This window comes from Pagrus major, chromosome 7 (genome assembly GCF_040436345.1).
Source record: "Pagrus major chromosome 7, Pma_NU_1.0".
Classification (NCBI taxonomy): domain Eukaryota; kingdom Metazoa; phylum Chordata; class Actinopteri; order Spariformes; family Sparidae; genus Pagrus; species Pagrus major.
In genome coordinates, this window is record NC_133221.1 from 27,144,700 (window position 1) to 27,164,020 (window position 19,321).

General features: G+C 40.0%; 2 protein-coding genes across 2 annotated transcripts in view; both read left to right on the forward strand.

Annotated features, from left to right (window-relative positions):
- Positions 1-4,419: 4,419 nt before the first annotated feature.
- On the forward strand, positions 4,420-10,567 carry LOC140999213 (E3 ubiquitin/ISG15 ligase TRIM25-like). Its single transcript, XM_073469517.1, has 4 exons — positions 4,420-5,214; positions 7,022-7,161; positions 8,606-8,773; positions 9,135-10,567. The coding sequence occupies exons 1-4, from the start codon at positions 4,591-4,593 to the stop codon at positions 9,841-9,843; spliced, it is 1,641 nt and encodes a 546-aa protein (XP_073325618.1). The 5' UTR covers positions 4,420-4,590; the 3' UTR covers positions 9,844-10,567.
- A 393-nt stretch (positions 10,568-10,960) lies between these two features.
- The window catches only part of chchd6a (coiled-coil-helix-coiled-coil-helix domain containing 6a), an 87,656-nt gene continuing 79,295 nt past the window's right edge, over positions 10,961-19,321 (forward strand). Inside the window, exons 1-4 of the mRNA XM_073470225.1 lie at positions 10,961-11,109; positions 13,499-13,589; positions 15,210-15,330; positions 17,645-17,777. Coding sequence (XP_073326326.1) covers positions 11,026-11,109; positions 13,499-13,589; positions 15,210-15,330; positions 17,645-17,777 — 429 coding nt within the window. The 5' untranslated portion in view covers positions 10,961-11,025. The remainder of the gene's footprint in view (positions 11,110-13,498; positions 13,590-15,209; positions 15,331-17,644; positions 17,778-19,321) is intronic.

A 19,321-nucleotide genomic window follows, 5' to 3' on the forward strand; every position in this document is an offset into this window, starting at 1 on the left:
GATATTGACCAAATTCACTGTACATGCACCTGGTTTCCTCTACTATTAATGCTGAAAAGACAGAGAATGTAACCCCTCCCAATCCAGAGTTACAGGGTGCAGTCACTTTTCGGCAGGGCCTGCCGAAAAGTGACTGCACCCTGTAAGTCCTTATTGCAAGGAGTGATATTGACCAAATTCACTGTACATGCACCTGGTTTCCTCTACTATTAATGCTGAAAAGACAGAGAATGTAACCCCTCCCAATCCAGAGTTACAGGGTGCAGTCACTTTTCGGCAGGGCCTGCCGAAAAGTGACTGCACCCTGTAAGTCCTTATTGCAAGGAGTGATATTGACCAAATTCACTGTACATGCACCTGGTTTCCTCTACTATTAATACTGAAAAGACAGAGAATGTAACCCCTCCCAATCCAGAGTTACAGGGTGCAGTCACTTTTCGGCAGGCCCTGCCAAAAAGTGACTGCACCCTGTAAGTCTTTATTGCAAGGAGTGATATTGACCAAATTCACTGTACATGCACCTGGTTTCCTCTACTATTAATGCTGAAAAGACAGAGAATGTAACCCCTCCCAATCCAGAGTTACAGGGTGCAGTCACTTTTCGGCAGGGCCTGCCGAAAAGTGACTGCACCCTGTAAGTCCTTATTGCAAGGAGTGATATTGACCAAATTCACTGTACATGCACCTGGTTTCCTCTACTATTAATGCTGAGAAGACAGAGAATGTAACCCCTCCCAATCCAGAGTTACAGGGTGCAGTCACTTTTTGGCAGGGCCTGCCGAAAAGTGACTGCACCCTGTAAGTCCTTATTGCAAGGAGTGATATTGACCAAATTCACTGTACATGCACCTGGTTTCCTCTACTATTAATGCTGAAAAGACAGAGAATGTAACCCCTCCCAATCCAGAGTTACAGGGTGCAGTCACTTTTCGGCAGGGCCTGCCGAAAAGTGACTGCACCCTGTAAGTCCTTATTGCAAGGAGTGATATTGACCAAATTCACTGTACATGCACCTGGTTTCCTCTACTATTAATGCTGAGAAGACAGAGAATGTAACCCCTCCCAATCCAGAGTTACAGGGTGCAGTCACTTTTCGGCAGGGCCTGCCGAAAAGTGACTGCACCCTGTAAGTCCTTATTGCAAGGAGTGATATTGACCAAATTCACTGTACATGCACCTGGTTTCCTCTACTATTAATGCTGAGAAGACAGAGAATGTAACCCCTCCCAATCCAGAGTTACAGGGTGCAGTCACTTTTCAGCAGGGCCTGCCGAAAAGTGACTGCACCCTGTAAGTCCTTATTGCAAGGAGTGATATTGACCAAATTCACTATACATGCACCTGGTTTCCACTACTATTAATGCTGAAAAGACATCCAAAACATCAAATCAAATCAGTATCAAAAACATACCTCAATTCCCACATATCAACTAAACATCTGACCAAAATCAGACTTTTCTTTTTACCATATTTTTTGCATTGAATTTTTAAATGGTGCAGCAGCCTTAGTAGCAGTAGTAGTAATGACAGTCGTGTCAGTTCAAAATGTATTCATATTAGAGGGAAAGGTGTTTTGGAGGGTCTGTTGGCAATATTCCATTCAAACTGGTTTCCTCAAACAGTGCTTATTGACTGCAATATGTAACAGATGGGCTGGCATGATAATTTCTAATTATTTTCAGCCTGGTTATATATAAACATATTAATTAATGAGCAAATGAAAAATTGGAATATACAAATGTAATTCAATGTAGATCAACCTTTTGAACCACAAACTTGTTTGGCCAGTAAACCTGTTGGAAACTAAAAAACACTTCCAGTGAACTTACTTTGATTGGTTTAGAATTATTGGATATAGTGTTTTATGTAAAATTTTAATATGACCAAATACAAAATATATTATTGGATGGAACATTGGCAAAGGGTCGGGGTTAGGGTTGGTTAGACCCACCTCAACCCCTTTCACATTGTTACTGAGTCATTACTTCATCATTCCTGTTTACATATCTTAAAAAGAAAACACACACACACAAACATTTTAAATGGTGAAATTGAAAAAAAATGTGAAAAACATCCACACTCCCTTATTTTTACTTAGACTCAATAATTACATCTCAGTGTGTGAATATTTCTCCTCTTCTTTAAGTTTTTTATTTTGACTTTCAACTGCAGGGTCTCTAAAAAACTTTTATTTTGAAGAGCAGTGATTCTCATAAATCAGACTTTAAAATATATGGTAGCCATAGTAACAGTGGTAATATTAGCGCATCAGCAAAATGTATCATAGCAGAGGGAAATGTGGTTTGGAGGGTCTGTTGGCAATATTCCCCGAAAGTGTTCTACTCAGTTTGGTTTAATCTTAGTACTGTGTTTGATGACTAAATGAAAAAAAAAATAGATTAGTGTGTGGGGTTTTTTTGTGTTATTTTTTTCCCATGTTTTTATCCACAAGCTCTCAGCTTGTTTTGACTATTTAAAAACCTGTGTGCTACTGAGCTCTTTTGGAGAAGTAAAACACACTATGGATGAGTTCATAATCTCCTGTTCATTTTTTAAATAGTTTCAACATATTGGAGTCTTGTTACAGTGTATATTAAATATTAACAAGGTGAAATACATGTTGGATAGAATATTGCCAAGGGGTCGAGGTTAGGGTGGGTCAGACCCTCCTCAACCCCTTTCCTTCTGTTACTGAGTCATTAAGACGAGTGGAGAGCAAACTCTTCACAGGGATTTTTCTACGGACCAGGAACCATGTCAGGAGCTTAGGAACCTTGCTATAAAATGTAGTTTATCGGCCATAGTCCCTGTTCCTCTAAGTCTTCCTCTGTGTCTTACCTTTTAGCTGTACTGATACTCATATCTTAGAAATGAAAAAACTGTGATAGTTGTGCAGCTGCTTGAGTAGCTGTGGTAATAACAGTAGTGTCAGTTCATAGTCAAAATGTATTCATACAAGGCAGATTTATCTGCTCAGCTGTAGTCCTTGGTCCCAAAAAGTCCCTGCTACAACTTGTGAACTACATCATCCACACTGTAAGCAACTGTGAATGCTGCAAATGAAATGCCATTTGAGCGCTGCTTCTCAAAAATGGATCTGAAAACCTGGACACATACAACATACGAAAACTAGAGGTAAGAGGTTATTTATTGATTTATTTATGATTTAGTTGAATTGACCCTTTAAGTGCACAAGGTGGAGCCAGAGATGACACTAATACCTCACAAGTGGTGTCAACTCATTCAATCTAGATACTCTTGCATACAACAGATGTTTGTGCAGCTCAATGTCAGAAGATGCATTTTGATTTAAAATGAATGTGTACACAATACTTTTAGTGAGTATGCTTTGCCATCCATTGACTTTATATAATATGTAATGTAATTAAACATATTTACGTTAATATGAGCATCTTTTGGAACATATTATGTTTACTTTCTAAAATTGCATTTAAATTTTTGCATATTTAGGGTTCAGCTGTTAATTGTTTCAGTGAGTTGTTATTCTTTTTCTAATATTACTGTAACGCGTTGCTTTTGTAATGCATTTCCTCCAACACTGTTCTCAGAATTTATGGTCAGACAGTAAATCTGAGTAAACATTCATCTATTTCAGGAAGTGAAATCTATGCTTCAGTATTCTTATGATGTATTACTGTATATTTTGTCACCAGGGACAAAGGATACAATACCTGCAGTTATCAGTTATTTTGGAAACAGTCGAAGCCACCTCAAATGGCCTGGTCTTTTATTTAAGAGATTGCTTTGAACTTTCACTGAACTACTTTAAATGTTTTTTTCACTGAGCTTTACCCTGGTAGTTGACCTACATACCTCAAATGAAAAGTCCCTTGAATGCACCGTCTAGACTCTTTATTAAGACATGACAACAGTGAAGCAGGTGGCAGCCGATGACTGTTTCCCCTTGCACTGTTTACAGGCAACACAAGACATAAGTGCATGTGATTCTACAGTATGTGTGTATGATACCAGGTTCCTCCTTTTACTGTAGATCCAAGGACGGTCAGAAACACAACCCTGTACACTTACTTTACATGCACACAATGAACCACACAATGTTGGATAAAATATGAATCTCTTGTCAGATACATTTCTTATGTTCTTTGATTTGTGCTCTGTGGTTTCCAGTAAAGTAGGGTCCTGATACATCCTTTCTAAATTCCAATATTAGTTTTGAGGATGTGTGTATAATACTGTCATGTGCAGCATATTTTAACCATCAACAGCAACCCCTATGGTGCTATGAATTCCAGGTAGAACAAATGTCAGGGCCTTTTGGAAAGGAATGCTGCTGTGCAGACATTTGTGGATACACCTCCTGCCCTTCTGATAAGTAGTTCAAGGCTGCTGACTTCCTTGTTTGCTCTGTTTACTGCTTGTATTACCTGTTTTCATTTTAGATTCACCTGGAGCCTCGCTGGGTGAGAAGCAAGAGACACAGTGAAGAAGAAACAAAAGAGTTTTACAACAAAAACTGAAAGGCAAAGTAAGATGAGGTTTTGACAACAAGGGTGACAGGAGAAGAGCAACAAGTAACAGAAGAAGCTACCAAGCTCATCAACTCTCATCATGTCTTTGTCCAAGCCAGTGGAGCAGCTAGCCCACGAGCTGAGCTGCTCCATCTGCCTTCAGCTCTACTCTGATCCGGTGGTTCTCCCCTGTGGACACAACTACTGCCGAGCCTGCATCTGGAAGACTGCAGACACAAAGGACAAAACACTTCCACGTTGCCCAGAGTGCCGCGAGGAGTTCCAGGGGGTGGATTCCCTGCAGAGAAACTTCAAACTCTGCAGCATCATCGAGGGCTTCCGAGCCAGCGCGCCGGAGCTGGACAGGCAGCCTGACACTGACACTGAGTCTGAGAGGATTGAGGTTTTCTGCGACCACTGCATAGATGAGCAGTTGCTGGCTGTGAAGACCTGCCTGAAGTGCGAGGTGTCGCTGTGCTCCAGGCACTTTCAGAAGCACCAAGAGAAGGAGTCATTCAGGACACACACAGTGGTGGAGCCCCTGAATGAGATGGGGATGAAGGGCTGTGTCACCCACCACCGTCCCCTTGAGTACTTTTGTTCCAACGACATGACCTTGCTGTGTGCTACGTGCTTCATAGAAGGCCATCACCACAACCACGATGTTCTGACCTTCAGTGCAGCCGAAGAGGAGATGAGACAAGCGCTGGAGAGTCGCAGCAAGGTAGTTTTATTGTTCCATGAACTTTTATTCTCATTTTTTACTAGTGTTAGGGGTAATGCGTTACAAAGTTAGAGTACTCAGATAACTTTTTGTTCTAACAAGTAACAGAACAATTTAGTTTTGCAATTCAAGTAATCTTTTATTTAGTTACATTTTCAAATAAGTTATCTGTTACTGTAAGAATTTCAAGTTATTTCCCTGTTTGTTTTGTTTCCAGAAGGAAACACAAAAGGAAATCCCTGATGCATCAGCACTGTTTCTGTTTCTCTCCTATGTCTTGGCAGGCAGTATGTAGCACCTGTGGATGTGTCGGTGCAGTTGTGTTGTGTCAATGCAAAGGTGTAACTCAGCTGCCAAGATGGCCAGAGCAGAGAAGGCAGCCTCTGGTCATTAGTCATGTGTTGAAACATGATGTACTGTAGGCTATACGAGCCTGTGTTTCATTGATTCATAGAAGCAGCTGCTAAAACTGTATGTCTCGGCTAAGCTTGCGTCTGATTGTTTGCAGCCAAAAGGCTGTGCTGCTGCTACCTGTCAGGCATCCTCGGTTTCTGTTCACTTTTATATCCTTCAAAATAATTCAACCTTTTTTTTATTATAGTCGAAAACTAAAAAAATACATATTGTATGAACTTGTTAGACTATACATGCCCCGTACAAACCTGGTGTCATCTTTTGCAATCACACATAAAAGATTAAAGGGCTGTGAAGGGGATAGTACATCTGTCATTCCTCTTATTACTAGCCCGCAGTTACAGATTATGGGTCGTGGAAAATGCTATTCAGTGTGGATAGAGTTAATACATTTAAAGGAAGATGTGTGTCCTCTGGGCAACACAACATGTGCAAGTAATCACAAAGGGCTTTTCATTTTTGGTAACGATCACGAGTTACAGTACTTTTCTAAGTAGGATATGCTGTAACTTAATAAGTTACTTTTAATAGTAGTAATCTCGTAACAAGTTACCTTCAAAAGTAAGGCTACCCAACACTTCAATTTACATTAGACTTTTATTCAACAGACATTTCTCCTACAGTAATATTGTAGCATCACAACAGGAAGTTTCAAAATGGGATTTTGTTGTTAAACACAAACAAGCCAAAATTTCTGAATCATTTCCAAATATTTTCCGAGCAGTTTCCTCAAAAGAACTCTGTCAATTGTTCTTAATTATAGTGAAATGGCATTAAACTGACAACCTAGTTATTCTTTTAGTCAGTGCAACAGTATGTCAGCTGAACCAAAAAAATGTGTGCACAGACAAACATACAATTTGACAAACAAATAGGAGAATGACATTGCAATAATAAATTGATGATAAATTAAAGTTGAATTGTGTTTGAATCAAGCCTTTTTTTCTAAGGAAATTCCTATTTTTCTTAAATTGGCACTTAATAGCATTGTTCTTTCCAGGAAACATATTCAGATATTACAGACCTATAAAATAAAGAGTTTTCTAGACATAATGACGAAGCTTTGCTGTGTGCCCGTGGGAAAAAAAAACAATGAAAACATGACAGTAGAGGTTTGAATAAGTGGCCGGCAGCATCTGACAAACTGCCATTGTACTTTGGAACTGGTGAATGACAGGAACGTAAAAACTGTCTGACTGGTGAGAAAGGCGTAATGACTTATGACAGAATAAAGAGAGTTCTCAGTTCCATGTGACTGATTCAAATGCTTAAATTACATCTGTCTGTGCCATTTTAACAGGTGGTTACAAGAGAAGTACATCCAGTCATTCCAGATTCTCTTCTTAATGTGTTGAACACACAAATCTCAAATTCATTCAACCTGTGTTTGCAGGTGGTTTCCTGCAGGCTGCAGATGACAGAGAGTCTCCTACAGAAGACAGCAGAGGAGCAAGGGGCCTCTGAAGCTATAGGAGACAAACTAGTCAACAAGGCTGTCAGTCTCATGGACAGTATGGCTGCACTGGTGGACAGGTAATACATTGCACGTGTGCTGGTAGTGATACTTCAAAAGTAACCTGTGGTGTACTTGAGCAGATACACTGATGATTTAAAGGTTGAAAGGGCCCGAAAACATATTTTTTTCTTACTATGAGCAATGTTACACATGAAGACACAATTTTCTGCTCAGCAGCTTTGATTATTTCTCACGAGAGATTACCTGTGCTGATTTGAGTGTCCTCTTCTCACTGGTGTGAAGTAGGCGGGGCTTAGTTGGACAAGGGTGAGGTCACATACCAGTCAGGATTTAAATCAGTCAGATAACAGCTGACGGTTGTTTGTTCATGTTTCTAGGTCACTGTTAATCAAATCTGATCTTTATTATGCTTGATGCTTACGTTGACATGAATATTTAATGTGTTTAGTTTTTTTAAACATGCTTTCATTTGCTTAAAGAGGTGAGAAAACTTCTGATAGTAACATCAAACTCAACAATTAGTAGGAAGTAGGCTACTATGCAAGTTAAAAGAAGACGTGTAAACTCCTGTTGACGTGGTGGTTGAGGTGGGTTCTGTTTTTTAGCACCCTCTCTGTATTGTAAAGATATTGTGTAAAGTCAATGACAGTACGTGCATTAGATTATCTCCAGCAGTTCCTCCTTTAGCATTGATGGTCAGGAGGATCAGGCAGTGACTTTTGTAGGTAAAAATATATGCCAAAACTCGTAGCGTGGTGTATCAGTCATTCACTGTATGTGATGTGCCGGCAAACTTTTTGACCTAAGTAGTAGTGTTTAAAATGTGATGGACAGTTCAAGAGCAGCTCTGAATCTCATTATTCGGTGATGTAAAGTTTGATCCATTCATTTGGTCATTCATTTTAGTCAACTTTAAGTCAAAATGTTTTCTCTCTTTTAAGTCATTCAATTAGGCTAATAAGCCTCTGCATAATCAGCAGCTCCATATTTGCAGATTTCTTTTCAGATGTGTCAGTTTGATCAGGCTCTTGTGTTGGTTGTACTTAGAAATACTACCACTAAAATAACGATTGCGCTGAAACAATTTGTCGGTTAATATTGCAAACTGGCCTTAGAGCTCAGAGCTAAATAACTTCCAACTAAACTCTGGACAGATTTGAGAAACTGACTTTGTAACAAACTGAATTTCTATCTTGCGTTGTTTATGGTGAATCTTGAAAACTCTGGACTCTGCACACAGCTCCCAGGATGAAGTCAAGCTGTTGTTGTAAAATACGATCTCTTGATCTTTACGAATCCCAATGACACAGCCGTCAGTGCTGAAAAATAGTTTCAATCAAAAATCAAATCGAATTGGGGATTTAGAAAACCATGACAGTTCTACTAGTAATAATAGGAGAAGAATTATATTTACAGGGGGAAAATGGTTAAGATGAAGTTTGCTCATTGGTGCTCCTATTTTACAACCTATTTGATGTACTGTTGTTGTGTTGTGTTCAGGTACAGGGAGCGCCTGGGTATTCTATTGGAGGAGGAGAGAGGTCAGCGCAGAAAGAGCTGGCAACATGGGATGTGTTCACTCGAAGAGCAACAGCAGCAGTTACTGGAGGCCCAGCACAGTGCCACACAGACCCTCAATGAGACTGACACATGCACGTTCATACACAGGTAGAATTGAAAGAATTGTTTTTACAACTATGGGGTCCATACATGTCCCATAAAAATGTAAGTCAAGTCAGTCATGTTAATCTGAGGTTATACGTATATATGGAATTGTAGATAAAAATGTGCAGTGTCAACACATTTGCAATATTAGCTATTAGAGCATTTAAAAGAAGTAAGGGTTTATACATTATGTCCATATAAGGCCAAACACATTCAGAATAATGTTTGCTGGGCTTTATGTAAAGATATGCCTGTGCATTCATGCAGCCTATGTAAGTAAAGACATGTGATGCCAAGCAACAAAGCCAAGCACGTGGGGCTAATACAATGGAGATCAACTGAGTTAATACGTTTTCCTGTCCAGGTTTGTGCTGATTGATCAGAAGCTGAGAGAAGCTGCCACAGGAGCCATTCCCTCCAAGGTCTCCTTAAAGGCTCCACTCAACACCAAGCGTCTCCAGGCAGATCTCAAAACCCAAGATTTCCGCTCAGAAATGATCCGCCTCCTGGATTCCCTTCATATCCTCCTCAACCCTTTGAGCCTCACCTTCAACCTCTGCACCGCCCACCCCAGCCTGATCGTCTCCAATGACCTGCGCACAGTCAAGTACAGCCCCTCCAAGCAGGCGTATGCGGAGCACCCAGAGCGTTTTACAAGCGCACCCCAGGTTCTGTGCACCCAGGGGTTCTCAGGTGGCGAGCACGTATGGGTGGTAGAAGTTGGGGCCAACACCATGTGGTCCCTGGGTGTGTGTTACAAGAGCATCCCTCGCCGTGGTGACCACAGTCGTCTAGGACACAACTCTGTGTCGTGGCGCCTGCAGTGGAAAAATAACAAGCTGACAGTGTGTCAGTCCTCCTGTAACGTTGCTCTGGGGGAAATGGCCTATCATCCGCTTAGGATTGAGATAGCTCTGGACTATGAGGGAGGGACATTAACATTCAACAGCACCAAAGGGCGTAGGGAGCACCTCCACACCTTCAGGGCTGTGTTTAGGGAGCCAGTTTACCCAGCATTCAGTATACATTCAAACACAGCAGAGTCATGGATCACACTGCAGAGTGGTATGTGAACACAACAACTGTTCAATATATATCCCATGTATAGAATTTATTTTGGTGTTCAAACAAGTAAATTAACTAAGGTCTTGTCTTTGTACTTTTGGATTTTTTGTTTTAATTTCTTTTCAAAGTCACTGTAATAACACAGTAAAAAGTGCAGGCGGATTCACAATTCTGCCAAAATATTGAATCCATGTGTAATAGTACTGTGGTGGAAAATTTACTCTCCCACTTAGAAATTAGTTTTGAGAAGTGATGTTGTTTTGCAGCTGTCATATGCCATAATTCAGAACTTTGGCTACCACAGTTGAATTCTCAGCCACTGGGAAACAGCAAATAAACACTTTGGTTATTACAGCATGGCATTATAAAGCTATGTAGTATGAATACATTATGGAAATTGAGCATTTTAATCACAAGATTTGTTTACAAAAACGTCTTTTTTTTCTTTATGATTAGGGATGATTTCTGTGGACTATAGGTATAGATCAATGCAGGTGCTCCATAAAGTAATTTTGGGGGATTTGGGTGTTGATGTTTTTTTTTATTATTATTTTTTGTATTTAGCATGTTTCCATTTGTCTGTCTACTGAACGTTAATTGAATGTCTGCTGTTTTTTTTGTGTTTGACTGTTATTTTCTTTATATACAGTAAACACTGATGTGCGTGAACGCTGACATTTATGCTAAATATGGGACAAGCTTCTGTTATGCAACAAATAAACCCTGATGATCATGTTTCTGTGTCTGTTTACAAAATGTCTGTGTATCCATAGTTGTATGAATTAATGACTTTATATGCATATATATCTACATGCTATATGAGTGGCGCTGGACAGATCATTTATTCAAGCGTGGTTTATAGTTTGACAATGGGGGTTGCCAGGTTTGGTAATAGGTAAGAACAGCGGTCCCACCGTGTATATTGTCCCTAAATACACATCAAACACACAATTTTTACACATGATAGCAGACATGAATTGTGTTTTGAATTATGTAAGGTACTCGCTTCATCTCTTCACTTCATTAATGGCAAACTAGTTTTACACTGATCTGTCTGAGGGGGATGGTAAAAGACGAATCTGGCAACCCAGATCCCATCTGTCACTTATTCTGTCATTGGGCAGGACACTAACATTATTCCATGTTAGTAACGTTATTCTACGCAAGGCAAAGCAAAGCTGTCAGAAGACATGGGCTCAGGAGAGAGTACGACCAGAAAAGTGTCCTTCGGTGTCGATGATGAGGACAGAGTCAGGATTCTTCGTGGAGTCAAGGTAATGCTATTTTAGCTAGCGTTTGATAAGCCATGCTAACGTTTCTTTAATGTTACGCCCAGCGCGAACTAGCCGTTAGCATGTTGCTACACAGCAAATAAAGTTACCACGTTATTCTGAGATGAACTAATGTAAAGTGTACAACCTGTAAAGCGGCTGCTGAAGTGGGGAGGATGTAAAGGGATGCAGGGGCTGGGTCAGGATGACATACAACCTCAAACATGCTCCTATTTCGTTACGCCAAACTTCAGTTGTAAAAAGCCCCATTTAGAAATATGCCTTGCTTATCGGCAAAGGAACATACCTGACAGATGACCACCGTATTTTGAAAACCTTCAAGGTCTTCTGGTACATTCGGCATATACATTATCCACCAATTACGACTAAATGTATTATAAATCCCACATTTTTCACAACTCACTAGCTACCGTCTAGCGTTTGCTAACAACGTGAAAGACAACACGGTCAGTTAGCAGTTCAGAGACAAACCAATCGTTAATATCTAAATTTCTTATTGGAACATGTCAGGTGCACAGTGGATGTATAGCTAAATCAAGCAGAGGTTCCTATTGACATCTCAGTGGTCTCAAATGTTCTTGTAGCTAATGTATGGGAATATTCTTCCACAACCACGGCTTTATATCGGCAGATTTTGAATGAAGTCTGGTGTGCTGTGCTCTGCCTCTTGACACTGCTGCCTTCCAGTGCTGTTGCAAATGTGGGACTTCTGCGTTGTCATGATCAACCAATGAAATGGTAATACAATCGTAGCTGTAGCCACAAATACTAAGCTACTCTACGTTTACACATGTTAAATTTAGTCACTAGTAAAGCCTGCAATTATGGCTTGTATGCACATAATTAATCAGATTAAAATGGAGAGTTTGATTCTCAATACTAAGTATTGTTTATTGTTTTGCACCTACAGACCACAGTAAATTCCTTGTGTGTGTAAACTTACTTGGCAATAAAAGCGATTCTGATTCTGATACCTGTAGTCATGTAATAACATGAATATGATTCTGCTGCCTTTACATTAGCAAGAGAGATTTGCTGTATGAAAGCAAGTACTCTTAATCCTAATGTGCATTAACAAAGTACAAGACTTCATGTCTCCACAGGCAGGGGGTGTGGAGACAATGATACTGTGTGGAACACTGTGAAAGAAAAAGATGAGCAGGAAAAAAAAAATAAATAAATATGACACCTTAAAACTATTTCATCAGTGTAGGAAAACTACTCTCACAGAATGCACATGAACGCCTTTGACCTTTGTTGCATGCCAGCATTCTCCTCACCTACATCAGATGGAATAGATAAAGGAATGCTCCGTAACAGATAAAGAGCAACGTAACACCATCCTAAAATGTTACTTTTAATTGCTGATCTCAAGTGGTTGTGATTCCCACCTTGCTGCAGAGATGTAGGATTTACTCAGTGCACCCTGACCTTCACAGCCTGTTGAGAGTGGTTACAGGTAAAGCACTCTTCTGACCACACCCAACACTGAAGCTGGGTGTGGTCACAGATGCAACGCACCACAAACTTTCAACTAGATGAGATCTGTGACGGAGTGCTTTCAGCTTGGTGTTGTCTCTTATCTTTCATTATGTGTTGCTTTCAAAATCAAGGGTTAAAGACTGATGCATGCATGCACACTGAAAGTGTATGAATGCCTGATGTGTGCCTGCAGTCATGGCAAATTCCTGCTTTCTGAGTTGTATGAGAACTTGTTGGATGTCCAAATCTCCCGTAGGAGTGAACGCACCTTAAGACCTAGCTGTCCTCAGCTACTCAAGTACTGCATAACAGCTACTTGAATATAAAAGATAACTTGCTTGAATAGCTTAAGTTTAATAGTTTATAGTTGTAGTACTTCCATGCATCATAATGAATTTTGAAAATGTCTGTAAAACCCCAAAAAGAAGAGCCTCACAGATAATCCCATTTACCAGCCGTGCCTGCACATTCAAATTTTGTGAGTCATAGAAACAGTGAGTCAGTAGCTTGTGCTGCCTACTGTGGTTTTTTTGGTGTAGCTATGTTTAATCATTTCCCTGGACACACACAGACACACATGCACACACTGGCACACTGTAGAGGTTCATGTGTTTTGCTTTCCTCCGACTTTCCTCTGTCCTCTCCAGAGCATTTAAAAAGATAAAAGGATCTTTGAATACAGACACCACATGATGTTCATGGTGTGCTTTATACTCTAGTAAACTGTTATTAAGTTAGTTGAAACGTCTTCTTCTGCAGAAAGGCTTCTCTTTGTTTCTGCTGTAAAGTAAACAGATAAAAGAATGAAAAGCTTTATGGGCAGTCCTAGGTTCTCAGCTCTGTGTTGATTTTCTCGTCTGTCTCTTTGTCTTTTTGCGTGTCTGTTCAGCTATCAGAAGATGTCCTCCAGAGGATGAGAGGAGTAGCCAACATCGCTCCAGAACGCAAATCATCAGCCTCAATCCCTCAGAAAGACACAGGTATATTCACCTCCACCTAACAACAGGTTTTCCAGTGAAAACCTGAACAACAAAGTTTGCTGGCTGATCAGGTTGATGTTCTGTTTACATGTTATCAAGACCACATACACATGCTGTATGTGCACAGAGTGTGTGTTCTGAAAATAAAAATTTTGTTCCTTTTTCTGCAAACTTGTGGACCTAAAGTTCATCAAGTTACATTTAGGGGAACATGACAGATTTGTACTACACTTAACTACACTGACTTTAAGTATTTTAATTACATGTAAACATTCCATCTAATTTTACTGCATGAGTTCAATGTAAAGTGTCAGATTTCATACAAAGTTTTGAGTCAATGTGAATAAATTATATCTGGCTAAATTAAACTACCGCAAACATATATATAAACCATGTATGTTTTTTTGGTTATCACAAATACAGATGAGGGGAACTTTCACAGAAACATAATGTGTTGACTCACATGATGGCAGTGGTTCCCAAACTGTTTCTGCAGGGCTCTACTTTTGTATATAACAATATTTTCAAGCCTCCCCCCCACAAAACACATACTTATGTCTTTTGCTTGCAACCTCCTGCAGAATGTATTGAAAAAAACAAAAGAAGGAAAAAGTTACTGCATTATGAATCTACTGTGTAGCAGTTTGGTAAAGTGACTCTGTTGTGCATGACAGTTGAGTAGTTTTTTTTCTGAAGAACTCAACAGGCTTGTCTTTGTTCAGGATGTGTAGTCTCCAAGTGGCATCGTAACTTGTTCGGCTTAATACTGTCTGATAAACTACTATTTTTAATATTTTGAGACACAGAACACACTGCAGTCTCTCTTCATTACCCACTGTTGAACTGGTGAAGCCGAGGGCGAGAAATGCCTCGTCATATTTTCTTATCTTTGTTTTGGCTGTCTGGTAGCCTTTCCACACCCCCCTAGGGGTCCCACCCCCCTTTTTTTGGGAACCACTGCATTATGGGAAGTATGGATCCATCGTGTTTGGAGCTTGATTCATATGGTTTTACTCACTGATTTTCTATTTTTAATCTCTCACCTGGAAATCCTTCCATCTATAATCAGTAAATGTAAAACATTTAATTAATAAAATACAACAAGTACTGCATTGGCTTGAATTCAAGATAACCCTCAGTAAAAGATGACCCTGCAGATAATTTGGCCACGAGTCAAAGATGCTTTTCACTTGTCAGGAATTTATGTCCTCCCTGCCGGAGAAACAGGTTATACATTCAAGCCATCAGAAACTCCCACAAGTTGAATCAGACAAGCCTTCCACAAGTTTTAGGCTGACTGCCTAACAGAGAACCTATGAACAGAGTTGAAGAACTCAACATAAAGGTAACATTCTCTGTAGGAGGTGATATTACACCAGTGCTCTTATCATTTAAAGGAGTATCTGATGTTGTGGATATGTTGGCCCGATAATGTAGTCTTCAAATATAAATAGACCTTCACTTTTTCAAACATGAGTTTCACACATGAGTTTTCGTATGCATGATTATATATTAGGTCTTATTTTATTAGTAAGACTGTCAGTCACCAAACTGCCACAGTTCATAAAAGCTCATCTTCTGCTAGAATTTTGTCCTCTGATATCCACTCTCTCTGTCCAGGTGCCTCTCGCAGCCCCAGCTCAAGCCCTCGACCCCAGCAGAGCCCACAGCACCGGGCCCAACCCAACACCCAGTCCAACACGAGCAAACCAGCCTCCCACTCCAAGGAAGAACAGAGAAGGTGGGTTGAAGTAAATGTCTGATTGGTTGACAAAATTTCAATCTGATTTACAGTTTGTCTGGTAAACATACAACCATTGATGATAAAAGTCACTTTAAATATTGATGTATGAAAATGGCCACACCAGGCTTTGTGTATAGCAGCTAACAGAGCCTCTGTTCTGCTCTAGAGTCTTGGTTTAGTTTACATTGCTCAAAAGGACTTAAACAAAGCACTGTTGTTACTATTCTGCACAGTTTTAAACGCTCAGTCAACAACTTCTATAAACATTCATGGTGGAGCTTGATCTGAAATTAACTGGCCAGCAAGTATGCCTGAGCTTTTTCAGATGTGTCATGCATGTGTGAAACTATTGACAACAACACTGATATCGCCGTGTTGGTGTTGTTTCTGGGACACCATAATTAAAGTTGCTCCAGGACCATCATTTCAACTGCCAAAAGTCAACGTCTGGAGAAAGCAGTCATGGCTTACGTGTTGTTATACTGTACGCTAATTATTTTTAAACTCAGGTCACTTATTATTTCTCATTTTGGATGTTCTAGGGCTGGGCGATAAAACGATCTCAATCATTTTCATGATAAAATTTTCTCTTCCATCATCTCAAAAGGTACCATCCCAAACAGTACTCTGAAAGCATGAGTTAGCGCTATCATGCTAGCATCAGTCTCCCCTCAAGTAGCCACCAGCCCAGCCCCACTGTCTCTACTAGTCAAACTTCAGTTCAACCAACAGTTGCCGCTTCTTTTTCAGCCATTACCCTATATGATAAGAAACCGAAGCGACACAAAGACATAACCAGCGCAGTTATGTACTGTATCACTATACATATGATGCCTATAAGCACAGTGTGGTCTGGTCGCACGTCCGAACCACATCAGGTCTTACAGAACAGGAGGCATTAAAGCTGAACTGAACAACCACCTGCAAGCTCAAGAATGTGCAATATTCAAAGAATACAGCAGCATAATCATCCTCAGCATTTACCTTTTTATTTTATTTTCTTTAATCAATGTTCAGTTCAGTATACTACCTCTAAAATGTTTTAGACACGTTTGAAACAATCAATTTGTTGTACATATTCATCATTTTATTTATCCAGTGTTTAACATAAAGCCATTTGGTTGGTTGGTTCTGTTGAATGTTTGTCACCTATTCATTCTGACAATAAATAATTGTATTTTATAAACCATAATTAACCTTCTGGTTTGTTTTGGATTCTGTCCTAAGGAGAATACTCTTAAAACTGTCAATTCAACATTATTATTGTTGAATATACTGTATATCCTGATAAAAGCCCTAGGCTGTTCTTTTCAATCAGACATGCCTCCTTTCAATAAGGTCTAAGTCAGACTGTCAGATAGAAGATTTAGAACATTGATCAGACACATGCAGTGTGGGCAGTTTTGCTCACATTGTAATGAGATTTGTATCCTGTTGTGGAATCAGAGGGCATCATCACAAAACCAACAAAGAAAAGTGCCGGAGATCAAACTGAACCCTGACATGTTATATGTATTATGTAGGCAAAACAAAACAGGAGTTAAAAAAAAAGAATCTGTGAGCGTAAGTGTTCTATTCGTAACTTCAATGTTAAATCATCGGTAGCTAGGTACTTTAACAGTCATAACCACAGTTTGAGTGAACTACACTGAGGCAGTGAGAATGCCACAGAGAGGTGGTAACCGGGACAGAATCCTCCTCCAGAGAGAAGCCCATTGGATACACTTCCTCGACACTCTGATTACAAAGGGCCTGAATGAGGAGATTTCATTTACTTGTTTCCTGTGATACAAACATGTTGGGTGCTATTCTGCCATGAGATTTTGTTTTGTTTGTATGAGACCCTGTGTGGTCCTTTGCGCTCCTTCAAAAGGACACAGCTCCCCTTATTGGGGTATAGCTGTTGTGCAGTTTTAGATAACCTATAATTAGCACACCTGTGTAGTTATACTGTGATTTTGCCAGAATAGATGCTGAAGAAGTGCTGTGCTTTATTTTTCTTGTGTTTATTCACTACAATAGGGATTCAGCACCCCGTACTGAAGCTATGCACATGAGTTGAGCGCATTGTTTCTTATCTGTATTTCCCTGACAGATTCAAGCAACTTTATTTGTATTGTTTTTCTCAGTCTCTCTCCATGTTCTTCTCATTACAGGAGAGCTACTATTGTCATTTGAGAGTACAACTTTGTCTGGTCTTGTGAAATATATATGCTGGTTTATGCTGCCCCCTTGTGGGGAAATGTGTTACTGACCACTGATGACAGTATGCAAAGAAAAGAAGCATTAGTATGTGTGTGTATGTGTACAGGTATGAACAGCAGCAGACAAAACTGAAGGAGGAATTGGCCAAGGTGGCACAGAGAGAGAGCGAGGAGATGACCAAAGCCAGGACCCGAGAAAGACTACAAACACGTCTTGAAGCTGAGAAGGGCAAAAAACTGGTACGCACTCATCCACCCACCCACACACACACACACACACACACACACACACACACACACACACACACACACACACACACACACACACACACACACACACACATCTTCTTTCCATAACTGAAAGCTCTGTTGTTTGTTTGTGTGAAATGAAATACATGACATTTAAACTTGCTAGCTCAAATAAGGACAGACGGCATCAAAAAAGCGCTGCTCAGCTTTTGCCCGGAAGATGCTGTTACGCGTCTGTTTGACGTCTTGTGCGTGTTTAATTAATTGAAGTTCCCTACCTACAGCAGGTAAACATGAGCCGAAGGTAGGTAGGTTAGACATACTAATCCATAATTAAAAATAAAACTACCCAAAAGGATTATTTTCAAATTAAGGTGGATATGACTTAAAGAACATTAAAAATGGTTTAGTTTTGAGCTGCTTATGAAAAAGTGTTGTCTTTTCCTGGTTTTAAAGGCTGTTTCACAGTAGATTGATGTAACTTTCTGAACTTATAAAACTGTTCTACCTCCAATACGTGTTTTTACCCACTTGGTCACTATATCCACATTACTGAAAAACCTCATTGTGTTAAGATTTTCGTGAAAGTACCAATAGTCATTCCTACAATATTGGTGCAATATTGCTTTCAAGGTATTTGATCATAAATATAGTGATATTTGATTTCGTCCATCTCGCCCCACCCTAGTAAACCTAACACTACTTCAGAGAGTACTTCATATTTGTTTCATGCAATATATTTTATTTTGTGTGTGTGTGTGCATGTGTATTATGTACTTATAAAGCATATATATATATATATATTCATGTATAATGATTTGTGATATTATTTAGATACAGTATCGCCCAGCCCTTCCTCCTGGGCTGTGTTTCTTGGTCAGAGACACTGAATTGGTGGATGATTTTAGAATTCTCTTCCCACTGTAACGTTCACTGACCTGTTGGTGGAGCTGTTGTAGTCTGTGTGTAATGACACTGTACCTTTTTGAGTTTTGGTCAGCAGTCATTCCAGCACTCTGGACTGAAGGCCTTTTATTTATTTTATATTTTTACATACAGTGATAAAGCTGTAAAAGCGGATTCATTTGAGTGTCTGTCAGTAGCTGGAGATACATTTGTATAGGGTCAAGTCATGATTCAGTTCGGTGAGGTTTTTCCCTGGTTTAATCACATGTTGGAGCATTTCGCTCAGACACAAATTGGGTCTTTGGATTGCATTTGTAATTTCCATGGTGATACTCCCTCTGCCTCCTCCTCCTCCTCCTCCCCCTGCTTTCACCTTTTACATCCCTGTTCTCTTTCTATTTCCCCCTCTCTGTACCATTTTCTCTCTCCCTCTCTTCCTTGCTTTCTGTCTGTCATCACACTAACCCCCACCTTCTATCTCCCTCTGTCTTTCTCTCTTTTCTATCCCAGCCCATCACTCTCTCCTTCCTGCCCTGGAGACAGTATTATCAGTGCAGTGCAAGCGGTAAATTGCACCCTGAGAGTTTCCTGTAGCTAGAGATAGGAATGGTGAGGGGTTGGAGGTTCGG